The sequence below is a fragment of the Protobothrops mucrosquamatus genome, unplaced genomic scaffold (genome assembly GCF_001527695.2).
Source record: "Protobothrops mucrosquamatus isolate PMUCROS unplaced genomic scaffold, P.Mucros_1.0 scaffold7, whole genome shotgun sequence".
NCBI classification, from domain to species: Eukaryota; Metazoa; Chordata; class Lepidosauria; order Squamata; family Viperidae; genus Protobothrops; species Protobothrops mucrosquamatus.
Genome location: NW_015386394.1, coordinates 2,809,466 through 2,834,207, shown reverse-complemented (window position 1 = coordinate 2,834,207; position 24,742 = coordinate 2,809,466). Strand labels below are relative to the sequence as shown.

At 40.3% G+C, this 24,742-nt stretch overlaps 1 protein-coding gene across 1 annotated transcript; it reads left to right on the top strand.

Annotated features, from left to right (window-relative positions):
• Positions 1-298: 298 nt before the first annotated feature.
• Positions 299-24,742, top strand: MED25 (mediator complex subunit 25). Its single transcript, XM_015810187.1, has 20 exons — positions 299-304; positions 1,265-1,410; positions 4,557-4,602; positions 5,950-6,074; positions 7,290-7,388; positions 9,540-9,660; positions 12,751-12,907; positions 15,634-15,761; positions 15,842-15,935; positions 16,080-16,276; positions 16,407-16,529; positions 16,625-16,710; positions 17,957-18,014; positions 19,142-19,249; positions 19,978-20,148; positions 20,765-20,866; positions 21,042-21,110; positions 23,096-23,269; positions 23,788-23,995; positions 24,480-24,742. The coding sequence occupies exons 2-20, from the start codon at positions 1,274-1,276 to the stop codon at positions 24,587-24,589; spliced, it is 2,313 nt and encodes a 770-aa protein (XP_015665673.1). The 5' UTR covers positions 299-304; positions 1,265-1,273; the 3' UTR covers positions 24,590-24,742.

Genomic DNA, 24,742 nt, shown 5'->3' with positions numbered 1-24,742 from the left:
AACTCATTGCCGCCATATTGAGTAATCCACGGTATGCCGGGATGTAAGCACAGCCGATGCTATGGTAACAAGTGCTCATGCATGATTGGTTCTTTTCTTCTTTGCCCCCTCCCACCGGTCTGTGATTCGTTCACTCTTTCCGGGGAGGAAGGGGATAAGTAAAAGAACTCTTAATTATCGAGAGGGAATGAAAGATAAATTGATGACTCTTTCATGTGCGCATGCGTGCCTAAGCGGACCTGAAGGAAAGCGTTTCCTGTGGCTGTAAAACAAGCGAACTCCAGAAGCCGGATGTCTGTTTCGGGTACGGAGATGGGGGGGGGGAGCGCAAATGGGAGGGGGAGAGAATTCAAAGTGGGAGAGGCATTTATTGAAGTGTTGGGGGGAGAGTGAAAGAAGATCCGAGTTCGAGGCACAAATAAGCTACCTGCTTCTCCTCCATAGTCTCATTTCAGCAAATCCAAAACAACCCCCTTCCTTTTTCGTGGCTTTGGTTTTAATAAATTTAGCCTTGAGAGTAAAATCAGAGCAAACAAAGCTTAAGCTGTCGCGGAATTAATATTTGTTTTTCAGTTTCTTAATTTACGGAACTCATTGTAACAACAATGTATTCATTGTACAGCTAATAGTCTGGTTGATTTTTAAAAAGGAGGTATATTCATGAGCGCCGTGCTAACAACTAAAGGGCGTGGCAATTAGCTAGTGGCTAAGGGAATAGCTTTTGATGCAGGTAGTAAAGGTGAAGAATAAGAGGGAGTTATGTTCCTCCTTTCTTGGAAGCTTCTTATAAATATCTGTTAACTGCTCTGGGAATTAAATGGTCTAAATCAACATTGCCCAGAGCCCTCCGTGTGTTCTGAACATACGGAGTGAAAAATACTGGAACTGATAATTTTGGGGGGTTCTCACTCATGCCTCATAATCTTAGGCTCAGAAGGCTAGTTCTGTAGTAAAGCAACATTTAGAGGTAAAGCTTTGGGTAGCAGGAATTTTTACTTTGAACAAATGAGGGATAATGATGCCCATTGTAGTCCATTTTGTCTCTTCTTACATATGCTTTCATTCCATTTTCATTTATTAGTCTCCTACTTTTCTTTTTCTTTCACTAGTCTAATGTAAATAATTTTCTTGTCTAGAGATACTTCACTTATGTTGTACAGCATTTAGTCCTCTTTTAATACTGAATAAATACTCATTTATTTCAGCCAGCTTCTGTCTTTAATATTTTGTTTTACTACTCTTCTATGTTCTCACATTATGGTAGCTGAAGGAGATGGTGGTACCAATGCTGGACATGCCTGCTCAACCTATCGGGATGGTTGCTGATGTTGTGTTCGTTATTGAAGGCACTGCCAATCTTGGACCTTACTTTGAGTCTTTGCGCAAGCATTATCTTCTTCCTGCAATTGAGTGAGTATTCAGAGTCTCAGGGTATCATTTGCTTCCCTTGATTTTTGTCAGCAGAGGCTGCAGGTAGAAAACAATGCTAGTAAAATGTGATTGACTGTTATTGTGTTTTGTATATACAACTTGTATTCTGACTTTAGTAAGCCTGGTTTTATGTATTCATAGTTTGTAGAAACTCTTCTGATGAAATATATGTGATGCATTTCTATGTTGGAGTATGTTAGAACACAGTTGGTAGTAAAATAGAGGGCTCATTTTTTCTTAGTTGAAGAAAAGAATTTCAAATGTATAGAAAGAATAACCTTCTAGATTGCAAATGGTGAAGTCTCAGGCAGCCTAGAAGAAGATAAATTGAGAATAAAATGAACATCCCAGATTAAATTAACAAACCCAAACTGATAATAGATTCACAACATTTAAATTAGATAAAACAATATATGCAGTGTCAAAGTAATCACTACCATTAGTCAAAGTGAGGGAGTCTTGTCAGATAACAGATACAGAGCTTTCCAGCTATATACCATGTCCTAAGCCTGTAGCTAATCTAAACTAACTATCTTGTTACCAATGTTATAAAGTTTCTCCAATCAACTCCTTCTGTAAAAACCAGGAAGGCATAATATCACTTTATTTGCCTCAGATAAGAAAATGTCTTAGGTAGCACTAAGAGTTTTTACAATTTATTCTTAGCTCTACCAAACTGGCAGATGATAAAACATATTAAATAACTGAACCAGAATACCATTCATGCACTTTAATGATTTCAATGTATCCTGAGCAAGATAAAAGCAAAAAAAAACAGATGTTGGGTTTTGTCTATAAAGCTGTGCATGATATAGAGCCAGATTGCTGAGGGATTGCCTGGCTCCCATAAAATCTGATCAGGGTTGGTGCATTTAATTAAGTAGTGACCTCTCAGGACCCTATAAGGGTGCCTTCTATGTAGCAGTGCCTGCACTCTGAAAAAAGAGATCTGGATCTTCCCCCTGAGGTCCAAATGGTCCCCACAGCTGTTTAGAAGAGGTCTGAAGATCTGGATCTTCATTCACTCAGACTTTTGATGAGGGAAAGTAAGACCATATGCTTCATCATGCTTGCTCCCTTTTATCTTTGTTTTATTGATTTTATTGTATTGTTGTTGTTGTGATATGCCCAGAGTCATTTGAGAGTTGAGCAGCATACAAGTTTAATAAATTACTATAGGTCAGTGATGGCAAATGTTTTGGGCTTGGCATGTCAAAAATTTAGAAAATGGCTACCTTGACTCTGCTGGCATGTCAACCTTCCCACCCACCCTACAACAAAACAGGCTTCTGTACATCTCCTGTCCAGACTCTCTCCTCCAGATTCTCCTCTCCAGAGCCTTTGAAAATTGTACAAGAGGCCGCTGCTCTTGCAGGGCCCCTGGAGCCTTAGAAAATCACATGAGAATGCTTGCACGAATTTCAAATGCCAAAGAAGCTGCCCAAGAACAAAGCCCTCTTCTGTGATTTCCAGAGTGTCCAGAAGCCTAGCATGTCACCAAAAATTGTGTGGTGTGTCACTGGTGACATGCATATTATCAGTTTGTCATCACTGATACAGGTACACAGAAATGTGAAATCCCATTGCCAGTTCCTTAGCTGGTATTGGCCTTCATACATATCAAGTTCTTCTCAAGAATCCAGGATGTTGTAATGTATTGGCATATATGTGTGCAGATCCAAACAAGCCTTTTGTAGTTGACAGATTGAAATTTTGTCAATATGTGTGTTTTCTGTGTGCCACCGGAAATTTTTGGTCAGGCACATATTGTGCCAAATAACCACTGGGACAACCAGAGCCATTTTTATGCCATAATCTTCCAATTGTGATTTTCCTTTTGTGATCTTCAGTTCTTTTTCTTCTACCATTGCCCGGTGTTGCCACATTGATTATCCATAATTTCTTCTTTCTAACCACAGTTACATTAGATGTTATGAGCCAAGACTTTATCAGTTGTATTTAGAAATATCACAATTTAACCTGCTCCTTTTCTACTTTTTTAACTCTATGTTCCCACCGATTTCTCAGTAATAGCAGATGATAATTTTTACAAATGTTCCAGTGAATCATTTTCGCTACTGTGTTTTGTTGTTTATAATCAGTTTGTGCAATATTCTTGCACAAGTTGAGTATGATCTACAGCACGGGTGTCAAACTCGCCACGTCATGTGATGTGTTGCAACGTATCGTGACTCTTTTTGCATTGCCGCCAATGGGATGGGGGCGGCTTCAGTTTGATGAAACCAGCCCTCGAGCTGGCAGTTTGACACCCCTGATCTACAGTTTCTTCTGTCTTTTTGCACAATGTGCAGTTTAGATCATTTAACAAGTTTTCAATTCTGGCCTTGATTGCATTAATTCATATAACTTTTTCTTGAGCAGCCAAAATCAAGCCTTCAGTTTCTTTTTTTTAATCTTCTAGTTTTAAGCCATTGCCAAGTTTTATCTTTATCTGCTTTCCCCCTCTATCTTTTGTAGAAATTGACCATATAATTTTTCCCCTTGCCAACATTCTGTACTTTTTCATTACATTACTTTGGTATTCATATTTTGTTTCCTGCGTATTCAGTAAGTTCACTTTTAACTTGCATCAATGCCTATTCTTGGTTCTCTTTTCTAATCAGCTAATGCATGGTTTTCTTCTTCAACAGTTTGTTTGACTTAAAGTAAACCTATGCCTCCATTTCTGGGGGGCAGGTATAATATTATATCATTACAGGGATGTAATGCATGCTCATTAGTTTTCTTTTTTTTCAATCCAAACTGTCCAGTTCAGTTTGTGTCCAGTTAATAATTCCAGCAGTGTATTGCATCACAGGTTTAGCCCAGGCTTTGATAATGGCTTTGTTGATGTTTCCACAGTTGAATTTTGTATTTAGCAGTTTTCTCACCCTTTGGATATATTCTTTACTAAACTTATTTTTAAGTGGTCCATGCTTGATATTATCTAATTGCAAAATGCCCAGAAATCTGATGGCTCCTGATGATTTAGTCATTTAGTATTTCAATTTTTTTACTGTTTTACCATGATTTATTATTATCATCCCTGGATTTCTGGTGCCATATTATTGAGGATAACTTTTCTCTTCTTTTGTTTTCTAAGGATTTCTTCTTTCCATTTTCAGGTACTTTAATGGTGGTCCTCCAGCTGAAACAGACTTTGGAGGAGATGTGAGTATGAAAATATTTTTGAGATTGCAAATTGGAGAAATGGGGGGCTGGAAAATGCTGTCTGTTAAGCAGAGGATTGGGCTTGAAGAGCCTTTTCTAATTCTATGAGACAGGAATATGTATTCCTCGGAAAAATAAATAGGGGAAACCAAGATCTGAGAATAGCCAGTGCCATTTTGGCATTCAGTAGGCCTGTGCAACTGTGAATTTATGAGAATTGAAACATAGTAATTATAACTATATAACCTTGCCAAAAGATTCTACATTTGTATCTCTGCACATTCTGATGCAATCTTTTGGAGATGAAAGCAGTGTAAATCATGTCAGGACACTCATAAAGCAGGTCATCATGTGACAGGACCTGTTTTTATGCCTATTTTTGCAGTGTTTGTTAAATGAATGCCCTGGCCAAAAAGTGAATCCACAATTTTAAAGTCAACCCATTATTTACTATGGGCCATTTTTGCAGAAAATCAGAAGGAAATGCTAGGTTTTGATAAAAATATTATAAAACCTGGTCACGTATCACAGGACATTGCAAAAAGAAAATAATTTATTAGTTCCTGTTATGGGGATGGTGCTGAAGAGAGAAAAGAAATATTCTTTTCCTGAATGTGGGAAATTTATTGAGAGTTTTCTTTTTTTAATGGTGGAAATGAAGTTGCTTTGTCTCTTTTTTGGAAGTTTCTATTAAAAACAGTGTTGGATCTGAAAGTTTTCTGAGACGCTGGGATGGTTCAGATCTTGACCTAAACATATTTGTTTGCAAAAATTCTCTGACTATATATATTTTTTAGATATGTCTGTTGGAGAAGGAGATAAAATAAAAGATAGAAAGGGTATTTTTCAATTTATGTTACATCTTTGAATAAAATACTGATAGTTTATGTCACTAAATACACAGTAAAGACAATTTGAGTATAGTAATGCTCCCTTGTAAAACTGAATAAGAAGGAATACTCAGATCATAATTCTTAGATTATCAAAATTATAACATCCAGAATATATTGAACTGTATCCTTACAAATTTACACCATATTCCCAAGGATTGTGGTTTGCATGTTGATGCCAGTCAATTGCCAACCTAGACTGGAGCTTCTGTTTATGAGAAGATGGTATATTATATAAATGGAAGATGGTATATTCTCCTTGGTTATAGGAAGAACAGCCAAATGTGTAGTCTTGCCATAATTGGTAATATCATTGTTGCTTTAAATTTCTGTTTCAATCATAACAACCAACTTTTACTTTTATGAAGACAAAGTATTGGTACCGAATCTGGGTGAAATTTGAGTCTTGCACATCACCACTCTGTAACCAAGCTCTGTTTTCCAACCTATTCTGCAGTATGGTGGTACCCAATACAGTCTGGTGGTGTTTAATACAGTAGACTGTGCTCCTGAATCATATGTACAGTGTCATGCGCCAACAAGCAGTGCATATGAATTTGTCACATGGCTGGATAGCATTCAGTGAGTATAAGACTATGTGTTAATGCTGTTTCTTCTTTAGAATACATTTATCTGAGTGTAAATGTTTAAATTATTAAATGACGTTCTTGTTGAGATGAGAAAAATAATTTCGGTTTGCTAATAGAACAAATGTTTAGTCAGTGCTGTGCCATAAGATTATTTTCTTCTGCTTCTGACATGTTTTAGCCTATAATCTGTGATAAGTGGTATCTTTGGATAGATAACTGAATGAATTTAGAAATTCATGTAGATGTCTCGGTCTAGGAAGAAATGGATCAAAAGTGAAGACTTTTGGGTTTCCCGAAAAATATGTGAGTTATAAGGCAAATGATATAACTTACCATTGTACTACCAATGAAGACTAAAACAGATCTAATTGGTGCCTCCAGGATTTCTGAAAAGTAAATCTCATAATTCCCAGCCATGGAAGTTCAACTACAGCTCATTTGGGAGACTCAAGTTGAAAGACATGGGGTAGTTTGATGCTGGAATTCAAATATAATATAATATAATTTTTTTTAATCTAAGATGTCTGAATTTAAACTTGAAACTTTATATAATAAAGTTTCAAGTTTAAATTCAGACATCTTAGATTAAAAAAAATTAGTAGCTGGCCCAGGGTAAAAAATGTTGTCTTGAAGCCTTTGCAGCTCATCGATTTGAAATAAATTGAAGTAAGCTAGATGGCTCAAGAGAGCCAGTTTGGTGTAGTGGCTAAGAAACAAGGCTAGAAATTGAGAGACCATGAATTCTAGCTCCACCTAACACACGAAGCCAACTAGCTTTCCTTGGACCAGTTGCGCTCTCTCAGGCCTAGGAAAGAGGCAATGGCAAACCGCCTCTGAAAAACCTTGTCAAGAAAACTCCAGGGACTGATTCAAACAGACACACAGACACAAAATTGGATCAAATGTTGAGTCAAATATAGCAGCTTTGTTTATGGCAGAATTTTGTCCCAGAGCATAAAAATAGTTTTGTTCAGATTATTGTAATTTGGTTTACATACACAAAAGAAGAATTAAACTTGTGGGCTCATGCCTGATCAAAGTCTGAAAAACAAATCAGGATATAAAATCATTCATCATGGTTTCCTGATTTGGATGTAACTATACTCCTGGTTTTAGATGGCCTTTTGGTTTGTTCATCACACAAAGAACTGAGCTAAATTGAATTTGGTCTTCAGCACTGGTTTTCATATCCTTTTTGTCTCTCCAGGTTTGTGGGTGGTGGTGGTGAGAGCTGCAGCCTCATCTCAGAAGGTCTCAGTACCGCCCTACAACTCTTTGATGACTTCAAGAAGATGAGAGAACAAATGTAAGTGATCGTAGGTGGTGGGTGGATAACGATGGAACAAAAGGCAGAAAGTGTACAAGTACATTCAGTGAATGTGCTTGAGAATGCCCATCTGTTTTTAATTTTAGCACAAATGGTCATGACTCAGGATTGAGATTGATTTTGTGGCTGTGCAATTTTTATGCATCTGGAATTATTTTTACACTACCACAAATTAGATGAAATAAAAATGAATTTTATTTTTTTATTTTCATGATATCTTTTAGGTATGTTAACTTCAGTAAATCATACAGTGTCTAGAAAAAAGAGGTTATGGCATAAGAATTGTGCTTCTGCCTATGCTGTAATCTTCCTCATGCAAATTTGTTTTCTTTTAAAGTAATGCTACATGCTTCCCATTTCGCCAAAGGGCTGGTAGTGTCAGGTGCTGATCCATGAAAGTAGGAGCCTTAATATGTGTAATATTTGATCTGTTTACAATTTTAAGGCAGTGAAAGTAGATTGACAGAGTTCTTGAAACAATTGTGATGTAGGAGATCTGTGATCCAGTATATAATCACTTAAAAGAAAAAATAAATAAAAAATTAAAAAATTAAAATTAAATGATTTTAAAATTAAAATTATTCAGCTACCAGTTTGATCAGAGACATAACAAAAATGAACAAAATGAAATTCAACTGTGAAATAGGTAAGGTTCTACATTTAGGCAAGAAAAACCAAATTCACAGGTACAGTATAGATGGTACCTTGCTCAACAGGTGAGAGGGAACTTGGAGAGGGAACTTGGAGTCCTAGTGGACAATCATTTAAATATGTGCCAGCAGTGTGCTGCAGCTGCCAAAAAAGCAGTGCTAGGCTGCATTAATAGAGGGATAGAATCAAGATCATGTGAAGTGTTAATACCACTTTACAATGCCTTGTTAAGGCTACATTTGGAATACTGCATCCAGTTTTGGTCACCACGATGTAAAAAAGATATTGAGACTCTAGAAAGAGTACAGAGAAGAGCAACAAAGGTGATTAGGGGACTGGAGGCTAAAACATATAAGGAACGGTTGCTGGAATTGGGTATGTCTAGTTTAATGAAGAGAAGGACGAGGGGGGGACATGATAGCAGTGTTCCACAAAGAAGAGGGAATCAAGCTATTATCCGAAGCACCTGAAGGCAGGACAAGAAGCAATGGATGGAAATGAAAGAGAGAAGCAACCTAGAACTAAGAAGAAATTTCCTGACAGAACAATTAATCAATGGAACAACCTGCCTCCAGAAATTGTAAATACTCCCATACTGGAAGTTTTTAAGAAGAGACTGGACAACCATTTGTCTGAAATGGCATAGGGCTTCCTGCCTGAGTAGCGGTTGGACTAGAAGACCTCTAAGGCCCCTTCCAACTCTATTGTTGTTGTTGTTGTTGTTGTTACATGAGGAAAGAAATACTACATTTTCCACATCACTTTATGTTTTTAAATGCCCCCTGGTAAAACTGCTGTGACCTATGAAGCAGGAAAATCCAAATAGTGTGGAGTTTAAAACATGAAAACCACCTAGTATGCAAATAAATTCCATTTCATTCACACTAAAGAAATAGTATGCTTGGTTTGTTAAATCCCTCACTTATGTGGGGTATTTCTTCAGGCAAGATACTCCCATCCACAAACATCAAAACGGGGCAAATTTGTAACAGTGTTGCCCATGTTTCAAAAGCTTACTTTGTGCAGGTAGTCCTAGACTTAATAGCCATTTGTTTAGCAACCAAAGTTACAATGACACTGAAAAAAGTGACTTTTAACTGGTACTCGCACTTATGACTGTTATGATTCTTTTTTATCATGTGATCAAAATTGGCAACCAGCATGTAATTATGACAGTTGCAACTTCCTGGTCATGTGATCCCCATTTGTAATCTCAGCTGGTTTCTGATAAGCAAAATTAACAGGGGAAGCTGGATTTATTTAACGATTGCATGATTCACTTGATAATTGCAATGATTTGTTTAACAACCAAGCCAATATCAGGCATAACTCATTTAACAACTGCCTTGCTTAGCAAAGAAAATTCCAATCCCAATTGTGTTAGTATGTGTAAGACTACTTACAATAATGCACTGTGTGCTGAATGTGTAATTCCCCAGTTTTCATTCATTGTGTCTTTTTTGTGCTCTCTCCAAACAGAGGCCCCACACATAAAGTCTGCATCCTTATCTGCAACTCACCTCCCTACCTGCTTCCAGCTGTGGAAAGTACCACATATTCAGGCTATACAACAGAAAATCTGGTTCAAAAGATTGGTGAGGTGGGTATAAAATGTTCTGTAGCCATTTCTCATTTCATTTGGGTAAGATATACGAGGGCAATTCGGAAATAAACCTCCATTTGGTTATCAATGACAGACACTCGCAGATATAGAACATTCATTATACACATTAGAAAACTACAACGTTATATTACTTTTTGACATAATCATCATTCAAATTGAGGCATTTGTCATAACATCTTACAAGGTTTGAAATTCCTTAGTAGTAGTCGCTCAGCGGCAAATCTGGGCTTTGGGGGGGGGGTGATCAAAAACATCCCAACAGAACTGCTTCAAAAGTTCTTGGGTGCGTCTAGCGGTGTGCGGGCGAGCATTATCGTGAACCATCATCACACTGGAAGTCAGCATGCCCCGACGCTTGTTATGGATGGCTCGTCTGAGTTTTTGCAACGTTTCCTAGTAGATTTCTGAATTAATGGTTGAACCATGCTCCATGAACTTCACTAGCACTGCTCCTTTGCCATTTTCACAATTGGCAGGATGTTCTATGGCACCCAAGAACTTTTGAAGCAGTTCTGTTGGGATGTTTTTAATCACCCCCCCCCCCAAAGCCCAGATTTGCTGCTGAGCGACTACTACTAAGGAATTTCAAACCTTGTAAGATGTTATGACAAATGCCTCAATTTGAATGATGATTATGTCAAAAAGTAATATAACGTTGTAGTTTTCTAATGTGTAATGTTGTTTCACGATAATGCTAGATATACTCAAGAAATTTTGAAGCAGTTCCGTTGGGATGTTTTTGATCACCCACCCCTCATAGTCCAGATTTGGTGCTGAGTGACTACTGCTAAAGAATTTCAAACCTTGTGTAGCGGGGCTGTCTCAAAGTGTTTGCAGGAGCTTGGCCGGGAAGAGAGAGACTGGGACAGCTGCTGCCGGTTTTGGGTGCAGCAGGCATGGAGGAAGGGGAAAGACAGAAAAGGGAAAGAAGGAAAGGGAAGGGGGGTTGTTGTTGCAGTTCGCCAGGTGAAGGTAAAGAGGGGTTGGAGGTTTTAAGCTGATCCCTTCTTGTGGAGGAGGGGGAAGGAGAGAGAGAGAGGGAGTGGAATTTTACTGCTTTCTTTCGCAAGGGGAATATCCCAAGTGGAGGCAAGAGAGAGTGTGTGAAAGAAAGTGCCTGGGGCTGTTAACTTCAGATTTTAACAAGTGGGGTGGGGGAAAGCCCCGGCTCTAGGCAGCAGTAGAAACACGAACAAAAGCAGTCAGCGTGCTGCAGTAACGGCTCACCCCCCCCCACCACCCCCCACCCCCCCAGGGCAACTCCCCACAATGTCTAAAACTTGTACAAGCAGCAATAATCACAGTCTGAATAGCCTCCAGGCTTCACAGCAACAGTAGCAGCGACCAGTCTCTCTTCCTCTTCTGTTGCTTCTTGTAGTCTCAGGTCCCGTCAGTATCAAACCCCTCCCCCTTTATCCTTTATTGTTAAAATCTGAGGTTAACAGCCCCAGTGATAAGTGCCTCAATTTGAATGGTGATTATGTCGAAAAGTAATGTGTATAATAAAAGTTCTGTATCTGCAACTGTCTGTCATTGATAACCAAATGGAGGTTTATTTCCAAATTGCCCTCGTATTAAGGCTGCTGACCATTCCTCTATCTGAGTCTTCTCAAATATCTACACATTATGGCCTGGAGGAAAATGGAGATCTCAGCCAGATATAAGAAGTGCTTTTGTATGTTGAAGGAACATTATGATGGAATGCAATAGTTGGTGGCAAACAGTGGCCAAAGCCTAATGTAATGAGGAATATCAATCCTCAGATACCCCCTTTTCTCTTTCAAGCATCAGGGTGTGAGAAAACAACAAATATTCTTTTAGCCAATGTCTGAACTGATCTCTTATAGGGATTACCTATCTCTGGTGGCCTCAGTAGCCTCCTTTTGTCTCTTAATAAGGAATCTAGTATTCCCAGAGAGAAAAATAAATGAATTGTTGCTAAAATAATATATCCTCAATTGAGAGCATACTTTTAGTAATGATACAAATCAATTTAATATGTACAGCTTCTAGGTTTTATTTTATTTCTTCTTTTGTTATGAAAACTTTTCATTTATAAATTGGATCACTTGCATTTTCCATTGTGAACATTTCCTTAAACAAGAAATATTTTATGGTATTGACCATATTTATACTTAATCCTTAAAGCCAAGTCTAGTTCTTTTCTACAGACCCATTGAATATTATCACATCAGATGACAATAAAATCTTCTATAACTAATACAGCCTCCAACATTGTTAGAAAGATGCTTGAAATTTATTTTGCAATTAAGAATGGCAAACACCAAGTGAGAAAGCATTTAAAATAACCGTGTAAAATTTTGTGAAATAGCTAAGACTGAGGAAGACTGAATGAAGAAAATGGGAAGGAGTAGACTGCTAGATGTTTTTCTTCAGTTTGCCTAAACTGGGCACCCACCAAGTTGTGGGTTTCAAATTCCATAGTTGTCAGCCATGGGCTTGGTGGTTGGATGTGAGAGACTGTGAGGACTAGGCACAGGAGGACAAGGAGTTCAGCAAGTGGGAGAAACAGCGCAATGCAGAATTGGGGCCATTGAAAAGAAACATTTCCCCTTAACTGGTTCGCTACAGTTATTGGAAACTTATTTCTTTCAAGGTTATGTTTTTATCCTGACTAGATAGCTATCCAAAATGTATGTGATTCTTGCTACTTGAGTTTGCCAGCCACATGGCATTGGGGAATTTTGGAATTTGTTTCACAAATCTGGACACTTTCCAGGTTGGGGAAGTGGCAGATTTTTGTACTGTACATGTAGCTTATCTTTCTACCAATGATGCTTTCAAGATGGTGGTCTACAATCTGGGAATTAAGCAGATCACGACTAGCTTAGCTTTAACAAATATGGTACAACATGTCTTTACAAATTGTCTCCAGTTGTGAGTCACTTTGCAATATGCTAGAAGACTACTGGTAACTAGAAGTAATGCCCATACATTAGGAGCAAGAGTCTGGAGAAATCTCTCTTCTATCTCCACTTCAAAACTAAATAGGGAAGAGATGTATGGATCTTCTCTCTCTTTATCTACTCTGTTTTTCTTCTCCAGCGGGGAATTCACTTTTCTATTATCTCCCCACGGAAACTACCAGCTCTGCGTATTCTCTTTGAAAAATCTGTGACAGGGAACATGCTGGAGGCTCAGTTGAAAGACTACAGCCAGGACCCCCGGCACATGATCCTTATCCGTGGTATGGTACTTCCAGGTAAGAGCTGGTCTTGGAAATGTGGATGGGGCTAGAATAGATCATACTGGATTGTTACAGGTTTAACCTAGAGAAGAATGAAAAGAGGAATATAAGGTTTTCAGTATACCACAAAGGGCAAGGAAGAGAGGACAGACAGCGGTGACATTTTATATTGGTCCTTGGACTTGCCTGACTCTTTTCTTACTATAACTTGAAATTAATTACAAAATACTTGATTATTAGGCTCATTAGGTTCCTGTTGTAATGATCTGACTGGATTTCTATGGAGATTCTCAGTCATCTAGGCCCTGGTTATCCCAAAGGTGATTTTTTTTCCAAAAGGCAACTGGACTTTGTTTTTCCTTGAAGATGTTTCACTTCTCATCCAAGAAGCTTTGGGACATCTGATTAGATTAGGACTTGTATTTAGATCAGGTTTATTAAAATTTAATGGGACTTACAAATCACAGCTAATATAATTCCAATTGATTTAATTGTACCTTCTTGATCTTCTTTCTTGTCCTTGAAGCTGGTGGGGGAATGATTTTTGTCATCATCCATGCTGCTTTTTTCCACAGAAAGCATTTCACTTTTATGACCTGTCATCCTGGTAACCCAAATTCATTTTCCAAAGGGATCATGTCTTCAAAGTCAAGAACAGGGATTGTTTATGGAGGGTTTTTTTGGGGGGGGGGGCAGGAGGGAGAGAGGGTTTTTGCAGTCATGAAGTAACTTAAGGAGAAAAAAAATCCTGACATACATTTTAGATTTTAGTGTCCCAGGAATTTCTGGTTTTCTTTTCTCAGAAGTCCAGATTACCAGCTTTTATGGCACCCTGTTTCACTATGCAAAATGCCAAGCAAGAAATACTAGAAAATAGAGGAATAGCTATTTTTAGAAGTTGGGTTTCAGTGAATTTTTATTTCTGATTTGTCTTTACTAGGCTAAGCAGAAGCATATTTAAATAGGAGACTGATCAGGCTATGCAAATATATTTGAACTTACACAAGCCATCAAATCCAGATATCATAGTAAAAGTATACATAGCCCTCCAACGAGGAGAAGTAGGAACTATAGTATTTATCTAATGCTTTCATTTAGTTCATTCACACACCTATTTTTCCAATATAAAGAATTGGAATACAGCTTTTAAGAAATAATTTATTAAATTGTAAGAGCTTTACAAGTAATACTGACCAAGGTCGGTCTCAGTTTCAGCTAATTAGGTGCATCCTATATCCTGCTCTTCATTTTAAATTATTTTTAAGTTTAGTATGCTAGTATGTTTCAGTTGGCTACAATTACTGCATTGGAATGGGTAACTTGTGGCTGCCAAGAGTGAGCCATAGAATTTTTGGTGGGGGTTGGAGGACATACTGCAAGTACAGCTAGGACTTGCTTATTTTATTTTACTTTATTTGTGCAAATATTGATATAGCAAACTCATTTGAGTGAATGATTTTATCACAACAGTGAAAGCCAAAATATGAAAATAGTTCCCAAGTTCCAATGTATCAGCAAACCTGGTAAAAACAATGATCTGTGATCAAATTTTTAAAAGGTAGACTGTAACTTATGTTATTTGTTTCTATGCTTGTTTGTTTGTCATATTTAAAAACCACTTATTTCCCTCACAGAGGAATTCTGGCAGTGTACAATAAAATATTAAAAGCATAAAAATATATATAAAATTTCAAAGAGGCAAGGAATGTTAAGAATTTATTAAAAGGGGGGGGGTTTATGGCACCAGCCAGCCTCTTATCTGTGCGCCCAAGCAAAGGTGCAGAGCCACTTTTTTACATCTTTATAAGGCAGCTCCCCACACCTTCAGAGGGGACAGTGTTCCACAAGGCAAGGACAACTGCAGAGAAGGCTCTTCTCCTGGATCCCACCAATTGGCATTCTTTGGCTGCAACATACCTTCCCTGCCTGACTGGGTGAGGCAGGCTGATGTAATGGGATGAAGACAGTTCCAAAATGCCAAATGTTTAATGGAATAAAATAATAGAGGAGGCATGGCTGCGAGTCCTGTCAGCCCAATTATTCCAGCTGGTGGGGTCCAGGAGGAGGGCCTTCTCTGCTGTTTTCTCCTACCCTGTAGAACATCTTGCCCCCCCCCCCCCCGATGTGAGGTCAGCCCCAACCTTCCTATCTTTTTGCAAGGACCTAAAGATGTGGCTATGCCAGTTAGCCTGGGGGCCCAGTTGGGGGAATCAGCGCAATGGAGGTAGTTGATTGGGTAATAATAAATCCCAACTCCCCCCCACTCCACCCTTGCCCTCCCCATGTGTCTTTGGTTTTAATGTTTGATTTTAACTTCTTATGTTTTAGCTTAGGTGTAACTGTAAGCTGCCCAGAGTTACCCTATAGTAAGATGGGGGGGGGGGAATAAATTAAATAAATAAACAAATAAATAAATAATAACAGCATAATAGAGTTGGAAGGGACCTTGGAGGTCTTCTAGTCTAACCCCCTGCTCAAGATTAAATAGTCAGTAGGTTTCCTGGCAGGGTAGGCTTCCTGAACCACAGGTGATGGAATGTTCCATAATGTTGGGGGTCATGATGGAAATAAGGTTTGTGGATTTTCACCCCTTTCACATGTTTGTATTTGTATATGTATATGAACAAGATGTAATTGGCAGGAGGGAATGTGCCTCTCGTGATGATGAATAATATCTCTTGCAAATCCTGTATATTATTTATTGTGTACACTTAATGTCAACCTCTCTTCTCTACATGCAGTAGGAGGAGCAGGAGCAACCAATAGCAGCATGCAGCCCAAACAACCTGTATCCCAGCCTCCCCCAGTTCCTCCCCCACTTCCTCCGGCACAACCACAGGTTCTGCCCCAAGTTTCTCAGCCGTATCAGGTACATCCTTTGCCCTCAAGTAACAAATGGGTTGGGACCTCTCCTTTCCAAAATCCTCTGATTACTTCTCTCTGGTTTAGGTTACACAACCCACTACTCTCACTGCAGCCCAGGCAGCTGCTCAGTCTGCTGTGGAAGCTGCCAAGAACCAAAAGACCGGTTTAGGCACCCGCTGTGAGTCCCTGTGTGTCTCTCAGAATTGGGTCTGAGGTGGGGAGGTGGGGAGGATATTAGAACAGAGGACAAAAAAAATACCAGAAGTGGTGAGGATTATGGTGGGTTACACATCCACGTTGTTGTTTTCTTTCTTCTGAACAGTCCCTTCCTTGAATACCATGCAACCAGCTTTCAGTCAAGCTCCTACTCAGACCCTTCCAACAGGCTCTGTTCCAGCTCTGACTCAAAAGCTCCCTGCCTCGTCTCAGTCTAGTCTGGTCTCCACAGTAACTACAGGCTCTGGCCTGCTGGTTCAGCCACCTGTGCAAGCTTCCCCACAATCTGGTGCCTCAGCCATGGTACATATGAGCCCTGATAAGTTTTGGCAGTGGGCGGCAGGCATTCACACAGATCTTACTTTTTTCATCTGGATGTGACTGGCTTGCCAACTGACTTTTGTGCATCTCTTCTTCTTCCTCCTCTACCCAGTCTAGTGGTGTGCCTCCCAACAGCATGAATGTGACTCAGCCGGCACAGGCACAAATCGGAGCACCCCAACAATCTATCCCAAACAAAGTGATGGCATGGACCGGGGTGCTGGAATGGCAGGAGGTGAGAGATGAATTGTGGAAGAGAAAGAAGAAAGATTCATAGGAGCTCCTTATCCTGATGCATTTTGACCATGTATCCCATCCTCTTTTTCCCAGAAGCCGAAGCCAACTTCTGTGGATTCCAATACCAAGCTCACACGTTCCCTGCCTTGCCAGGTGTATGTCAATCAGGGAGAGAACTTGTGAGTGCCTCTGGATCATTTAACAGAAAAAAGATATATTGTTGATGATTTGAGAGCAGGGAGGTGGAATCAAAATTGGTGTCCTAGTACTAGTAGAAATAAGCTGAATTTTGGAGGATTTATGGTGGAGGAAGACAGAAAAATATATCAGCGGTGCAATGAGTAGGAAGTAGTCAATTCTAATACATCACCATTTTGTCTATTTGGATGGTGGTAGTTTTCTTCCAGCCACAGGCTACCTTTCTAATTTATAAGGTGTTTTGTGAATGCAGAGTCTGAATAGAAGTAACAAAGGGAGTGGAACTTAACTTTCAAAAGTTGGGAATTACTGGAGCAAGTTCCCCTACCTCTCCCCCCCTTTTTTTTAAAAAAAACTAGAAGTCTTACAACTAATCTTTGTGGTGATTATAACTGTGGATCCTCCTCCCCTGAAGATCTTGCCGATTATGTCTCAGATTAAAGCATGGGGGGAAGCCTTTCCCACCAGGAATCTTTAGGCCAGTATTTTAAACCAGGTTTAAATCCCATGCTGGGGGAATTTTGGGAACTGAAGTCCACTCATCTTAAAATTGCTACGGTTAAGCTAAAGACTTAAAAACTATATGCTGAATACATACTGTACATGCTACCTGCTATTGTATTTCCTACTTTGGTTTTTAATTGCTTCCAAATGTGTGCCAATTATTATTTTTAATTGCATATGGTTTTGAGTGTTTTAATAGGCAGTGATTAAAGTAGATGAAACAAGTTAGATATGTAACAAAATGTTGCCGTATTCAGTGCCATCAGTCTTTCAGTCAATCATGTCCTTCTCCATGATACTCTTTCCAATTTCCTCATTTACCTAAGTCGCTTTTCACAATCATCATTCCTAAGCTCTCTGAGCTATCTTCCTCTATAGGGAACAAAGATTTTTTTAAATTCATCTACAGACTAAGATGTGCTTTATGTGTTACTATTGTGGAAATACTATTCCTGACCCTGCTTATATTCTCCCAAGGCAGTCCCATGCAATCCTTAGAAAGATTTTAAAAAACTATCTTCCATAAATATTTGTTGATAAACTAACCAATAAAAGTGAAGCATGCAACTGCTGTTAAGAACGATATGTTAACATAATATATAGAGTACACTAACATTTGGAGAATTGGGTTCTCATTTATGTGTGTAATATAATAACAATGATTTTAAGCAGAGGTGAGATGAGAAATGCACAGCTGACTCTCCTCTCTTTGCTCTGTTGTAGGAAGGCTGAGCAATGGCCCCAAAAACTCATTATGCAGTTAATCCCCCAACAGCTCTTGGTAAGTGAAATGTATGTGATTTCTGAAGGCAAAGTGTGAACTAATGCTTCACAGGAATAGGCAACATTTTGCTGGATGAATGACACCCTGATACTACCAAAATCTTGCCATCACTTTGTTTGGGATAGATTGCTGGGGTGCACTGGTTAGAACTTCGATCTGTACACACTCATCTAAAGGGATCACTGTGGAGACAAGGTCTAAATTGGTGTTTCTCAACCTTAGCAACTTTAAAATATGCAAACTTCAACTCCCAGAATTCCCCAGTCAGCTATGCTAACTGGGGAATTCTGGGAGTTGAAGTCTGCCCATCTTAAAGTTGCCAAGGTTGAGAAACACTGGTCTAAATTCACCCTCTTCCCATCTCTTTTAATCTGTCCTGCAAGGTTTGCTGGGTGAAGTTAAAATCTACCCTCATCCCACCAGTCTTTATTCTAGTGTCTTTTCCTTCATTATTAAGAGCAGGAATGAAACATTGATATTAAATTCAGCTTTGCAGATGACCAAGAGGGGTATTTGGGTAAAGAGGCCAGTCCTTAAGATTTATGGAAATTTAGGAGTTCCAGTATTGAGGCTGTGTCTGGCAAATCTGATTTATGGCCTTTATTGGGCTTGCTATTCTTGTTGCTATAGTGATCTTAGTTGTAACTATGGATATGGGAACAGCCTTGCCATGCTGAATAATTTTTAGAAGGATTAAACAGTAAAAGATGGTACTGAATACATACTTCTGCTGTACTGAAGAATACCAGGAAGTTATAGTGTTATTCATAATTTACATGGAATTTCTATGAGTATGACAGATTCACAACGCAGGTGGGCAGGCATTTCTTCTGAAAGTCTTATGTACTAATGTGTGAAGAAAATATATATATATTGTTAAGTTGATGGAGTTGTCTGAAACTTCTTCCATGGCTATTTTGAAATCTCTTGTATTATTATATATAGCTTGTTATTTTTAAATCTATAAAATTAGTATTATAGAATAGTTTTTATCCTTCAGCTTTGCTTTTAGCATCACTGGATTTCCCAGAAATTTGTCTTAATTGAAATTATTGACAAATTGGCATAGCTTGGAGTATACAAAGATTTGGTTCCACCTGAATTAATCCATTCCTTCTTCACAGACAACTCTGGGTCACCTGTTCCGCAATTCTCGCATGGTGCAGTTCCATTTCACCAATAAGGACTTGGAATCCCTCAAGGGACTCTATCGCATCATGGGCAATGGATTTGTAAGACTCTGCAATTGCTGGGATGTGGGCATGGTCAAAGAGATTCAACTAAGTTGAAGAAGTAGAAGCTTCTAGTTGAGGGTTGGTCATGATGGACAAGTTAAGGCAGTCTGTTTTCTTTCTTTTGGAAAGCTGCCTGATGAATAAACTGATACAATAGTCAAAGTATCAAGATACGTATAAAATGTATATACTGGTACCCCAGTACATAAAAATTCTGATGCAGTATTACTGACTCTTTTTATGGTAGCCGTAAAAAGTGATTTTAGTGGAAAATGTCTTAGCTTGTTGGTGGCGTTACTTACCTGGGATGTTATAAATCTCAAATTGAGTTCACTTGCCTAGGATGGTATAAATCCTAGAATTGTAGCTAGTAAATCATGATCTTATTAATGTATCAGTGTGGCCTCGTATTCTCTCAAGATCCTGATTTTGAAGATGCATTAGAAACTCAATTTCATAAATTACATTAGGTATGCCTATTTATCTGTGTTCTTCAGTTTTTCCTGATGCGTTTGATTTGGGCCACTGTAGTTTTTTTTTTTTTAATTTCTTCTTGACTTTTATATTTTTTTCTGATACTGATTCTGTGATCTCTTGAGAGAAGAGCAGTACAGTATACAAATACAAATAATAAGGTGGCAAAAGATTTCACCTTAGAAAGACATTTCTCTGAACCCACCACCCCCACCCCTTTAGCAGATGTACTTTTCTTGTCACATGAGCAGGCTGGCTGTGTCCACTTCCCACACACAACACCTTGTGAGGTGCGAGTGCTCATGCTGCTCTACTCCTCCAAGAAGAAAATCTTCATGGGGCTCATTCCTTATGACCAGAGTGGTTTCGTCAACGGGATACGCCAAGTCATCACTAACCATAAACAAGTTCAGCAGCAAAAGGTCAGTAGTTGATCCTCTTGGTCTTATTTTTTCCCCAGCAGCTATATGTTCAAGCTTTTCAGCAGACTGAATCTGTTGAATTCTAGAGCTACCTCAGGTATATTATGTTCCTTAAGAGAAATGCCACCTTGTCTCCAAAATTATAGGCTTCCCTGTACTTCTAGTTAGCATATTTTGTGTTTAATTAGTAAACTGGTAGATAATACCTATTGATATTCAGCCATTCTGTATCAAATTCCTGCCTTGGAATTGTATGTTATGATGAAAAAACCAGGATGGAAATTTTATAACTGAAAAATTAGTTTTGAGTGTATTGAAAAATTACCTCAGATTGTATTGTAAATAGTTCTAAGTCTCATTTAATACATTTCTTACAGTATTTTTTGCTTGGTAATAAACTGTAGCCATGCCATTTCTAAGCATATTGCACCCTTAATTCCTGAACCAACATTTTCATATGTATACAAAATGTATTTGTGCTTCTGCACAGGAGTACATTCAAAATATTTTGGACTCCATAAACATTTAACACTGGCATTTTGTAATACTAAATAGTGTCTACAGGGCTACAGTTAACTCCGGAAGGCTGTAATTTATTTTTTCTTCATCTCTATAGCAGATGGGGAATTCTCAACCCATGGGGTCCACACCCAACACACAGCCTTTCCTGGCAAAGCAGCCTGGTACTTTGCCAGTAACTCCAGGAGTCCAACAGCAGGTAAGACATTAGGCAGAGCAAATTTTGCCCTAACTGTTTTGGGCAGCAGCCATACAAGGAGAAGAGAGCTATCTATCTCTTGGCAGCATGTCTGGACTTAGAAATGCATTGCCTGTCTCCTTTGCCTCACTGGCCACTCCTTGTTGGATTTGCCTCTGCTTTTATCTTTTTACAGATGGGTGGGCAACAGGTGAGCCCCGGTATGCCCCAGGTGGGGATCATGGAAGAACGGCAGCAGGGTTTGGTGAGTCCCTTATGGAGGTAGGAGCTGCTGTAATTTTTTGAAGTGGATTCATCCCATCCTGGAATCATTATTTTCATGCAACTCTACTTATTTGACCCTATAGCATGGTGTTTTGAACTTGGAAAGAGGATGGAGGCTAAGCAACTTCATTTCTGGGTTAATTCAACAGTCTCATTTCATAACTGAGTGGTACACAAGCTAAGACCTTGGGACATTGCACATAGCCTGCCATACCATCCTATTTGCGGGTATTGCTATTCCTAGGGGTTGGAGAATTTTAGTTGTCATTCATAGCTCTACCCACCATCTAACTAAAATTCTGGACACGCTTCGTCGTCATCAAACATTCCCAAATTGAAGAAACTCACCACCTACTCAATAACATATTCCCTGGGATCAAATTCACACGTGAAGAGGAAACAGACAACAGACTCCCATTCTTTTGACATCGACATAAGGAGACTAGTCAACGGAGAACTGGAAACCCACGTCTACCGCAAATCCATGCACACGGACCAGATCCTCAGCTTTGCAAGTAACCACCCCCACTGCATACAAAAGCAGCTGTGTCCAGACTCTCTTCAGAAGGGCCAGAACACACTGCAGCACTACAACACCAAGAACAGTGGAAGAAAAACATCTGCTTGACATCTTTCTCTGTAACAGCGATCCGAAAAACTTCATATTCTGACATACAGCATCCAAACCATAAGACACGACACAGCCAACCACCATGCAAAAACTAGCCATGCCATACATAAAAGAGTATCAGAAATGACAGCCAGAATTCTCCAACCACTAGGAATAGCAATAGCCCACAACCACACTCTGCCAGGAATTATCCAGAATCAAACACAAGTAATAGAAGAAAGAAACGGTGTCAACTACAAAATCAACTGTAACCATTGCAACCAGTTCTATGTGAGACAAACATCACATTAATTAAAAGCCAGGATCCACAAACACAAACAGTCAAATGCCACACTCCTAAATCCTTAATCTCTACCCACACTGATACCAAACAGCACCAGTTCGATTGGAGCAACACAAAAATCATTGGCCATGCTACCACCCACCACGCTTGTGAGTTTATCGAAGCCTGGCACTCCATGAGCAATTCCATCAACAGACACATTGACTACAACCAGCCTACGAACCCCTCAGAATCCAAATCAACCACACAGCTAACCAGAGACAGCACCAACCCTCAACCAATCCACACAAGACCCCCCTCCCACCAGCATTTCACCTCCCAATGACCCTGACCTGATGTAACCTTCCCATCACAAGACTCACTGATGATTCACAACTGACCCATCATAAGATCCATTATAGACCCTCACTTGACACACCTATATCTGAAGCCCTTATAAATAGAAGAACACTGACATTGACATCCCCTAAACCAGTGGTGGCGAACTTATGGCACGCATGCCAGAGGCCGCACTCGTAGCCCTTTCTGTGGGCACGTGCGCCGTTGCCCCAGCCCTGCCTCCCCCGCGGCCCCCACCTCACCAGCAGCCCCCGGGAGGAGAGTCGCCCCCGAGCGCAGCCCACGTGGAGCAGCGCAGCCAAGAACATGGCAGTCAGGCAATGGGGACAAGACTCCACCCTCGTGCCCCATCATGCACAGTTGATTCTGTGGGGCGCAGGCAGAGGGCATGGCTGCCATGGCGCTGCTGGGCCACCTGGGTGATCTGTGGCGGGCTGTGGAGGCGGTGAGTGGCCCTGCGGGAAGGCGGAGCAGGGGATGGGGAGCGGGATGGCGAGGGGGGGAATGGGCAGGGTGGGGGCGGGGCCTGTGTTTGGGCACTCAGTCTCTAAAAGGTTTGCCATCACTGCCCTAAACTCTGCTGAAGATGTTACCTAGCCTGGTAACGAAACATTCAGAAACCAACCCACAAACTCGGAGAATGAACCTTTACCCTCATATCAATTGCTGTTTACATTTTTGCAAGTGACAAAATATTTCCTCTTTTTCACAGTTGCAGCTCCGGGTGCAGCAGCCTCAGCCAACTGCCCCACCTACCAACCAACCTCCACAAGCACAGGGTCCCCCCCAGGCTGGGCCACAGGCCACCCAAGGAGGGACCATGCTTAGGCCCCAAAACCCAGGAGCCAACCCTCAGCTCCGAAGCCTTCTTCTGAGTCAACAACCGGTGCGTACTGTCAATTCCTCTCCACAAGGTCTCCCCAATGCTTTTCCATTTTTTTAAAAAACTGAAGATGTTTGCTGAAATGTTAGAGAAGTGGCTGCATTGCTTAGCTTAGCTGCTTTCCTCTGGCACTTGTAACAGCCAGAAAAGAATTATATGCTTCCTAGGCTTTGGTATGTCCCATTGGTGGATTCTCCATCTCCAAGTGCTGGAGAAGGGGCGTTGTCTTATCTGAACGCCTTTTCTCAGCACGGAGATGGAGAATCCACCTCCCACCCTTGTAGGTCATTAGGCCTAAGGTCAGTTAATTTGGTGAGCCACAACGTCTTGCTGTCAGTCAATGGCTACGCTCGCGTCAAAGACTGGGTATCTATGGCCCAGGACGGGCGTGGCAACTTTGGCTGACTTGATCTGATTGGGCAGGAATACAGTCTACTACCCATTGGTGGATTCTCCATCTCCGTGCTGAGAAAAGGCGTTCAGGTAAGACAACGCCCCTTCCTCCTCTCTTTCATATACAGCCCCAAGCTGGAGTTCCTCAATCCCAGCAGCCCCTTCACCATCTACAACAAGGGTCTTCAGGAATGCTACCACACCAGTCCATGGGGCAGACTCTTGGGCATCAGCCTCCTGGACAGCAACAGCTCCAGCTTCCTGGACAGCCTCTCATGCACCAAGCTCCTGGGCAGCAATGGCCAGCCCAGATGGCACCACGGCCACAATTGCAAGGTACGGTGCGCTTCTCCCACCCCAGAAACAGCTGCATCTGAGAGTTGGGGTAGGATTCTTGCTTTTGGAGAAAGGAGCCTTTTTCTTTCATCAAGGCACATTAATTTGCAGAGGTGGAAGAGATGGGTTTAAGAGGAACGTTATGTCATTACCTAATTGAGCGGGTTATTATCTGTAAAACATGAGCAACAAATGTGAAATACAGTAATTATAGTGAGGTAAGAACTCTGGTGATGCTATTTTCCGATGTTCTGGCTATCTTAAAGAGGGATTCATGGACTAATGGAAACAATATCTTAGCTATTCCTGGGGATGAAAGAGAAACGAAGGCACAAATCTTTGATTAGGTTTCCCTTCTGGGTCAAGTATTTGTTCAAAATGCCCCAGTGGATATAAAATTAAGCAGAGCACTACAGCTAATCCTGTAATCAGAGATTCTCCACTGTTGTTCTAAAGCCTCTTGGTGTTGTCCCTTCTCTCCCAGGTCAAATGCTAATGAATGCTGGTCCCCGGGGGCCTGTTTCTCAGCCAGGCCTGCAGCAGGTTCCTGCTCCCAGCATCATGGAGGATGACATCCTCAGGGACCTCATCTGAGGACAGAGGAGGATACTCCTTCAGTGTTACCCAGTGCTGAAATCATCTCTGTAAACTGGGAAGATGCTTCCTTTCCGGGGAATATTTTGTCTTTCTCATTTGTAATTTTTTTTTTTGTTCCTCTCTGTTAAGAAATATTATACACTTTCGTTC

Excerpts from the sequence above, each read along its gene's own strand:
- MED25 (XM_015810187.1), top strand. The coding sequence starts at position 1,274 with ATGGTGGTACCAATGCTGGACATGCCTGCTCAACCTATCGGGATGGTT. Across the intron at positions 12,908-15,633 it reads CCGTGGTATGGTACTTCCAG|TAGGAGGAGCAGGAGCAACC; the intron begins GTAAGAGCTGGT and ends CTCTACATGCAG. Across the intron at positions 16,277-16,406 it reads AATCTGGTGCCTCAGCCATG|TCTAGTGGTGTGCCTCCCAA; the intron begins GTACATATGAGC and ends TCCTCTACCCAG.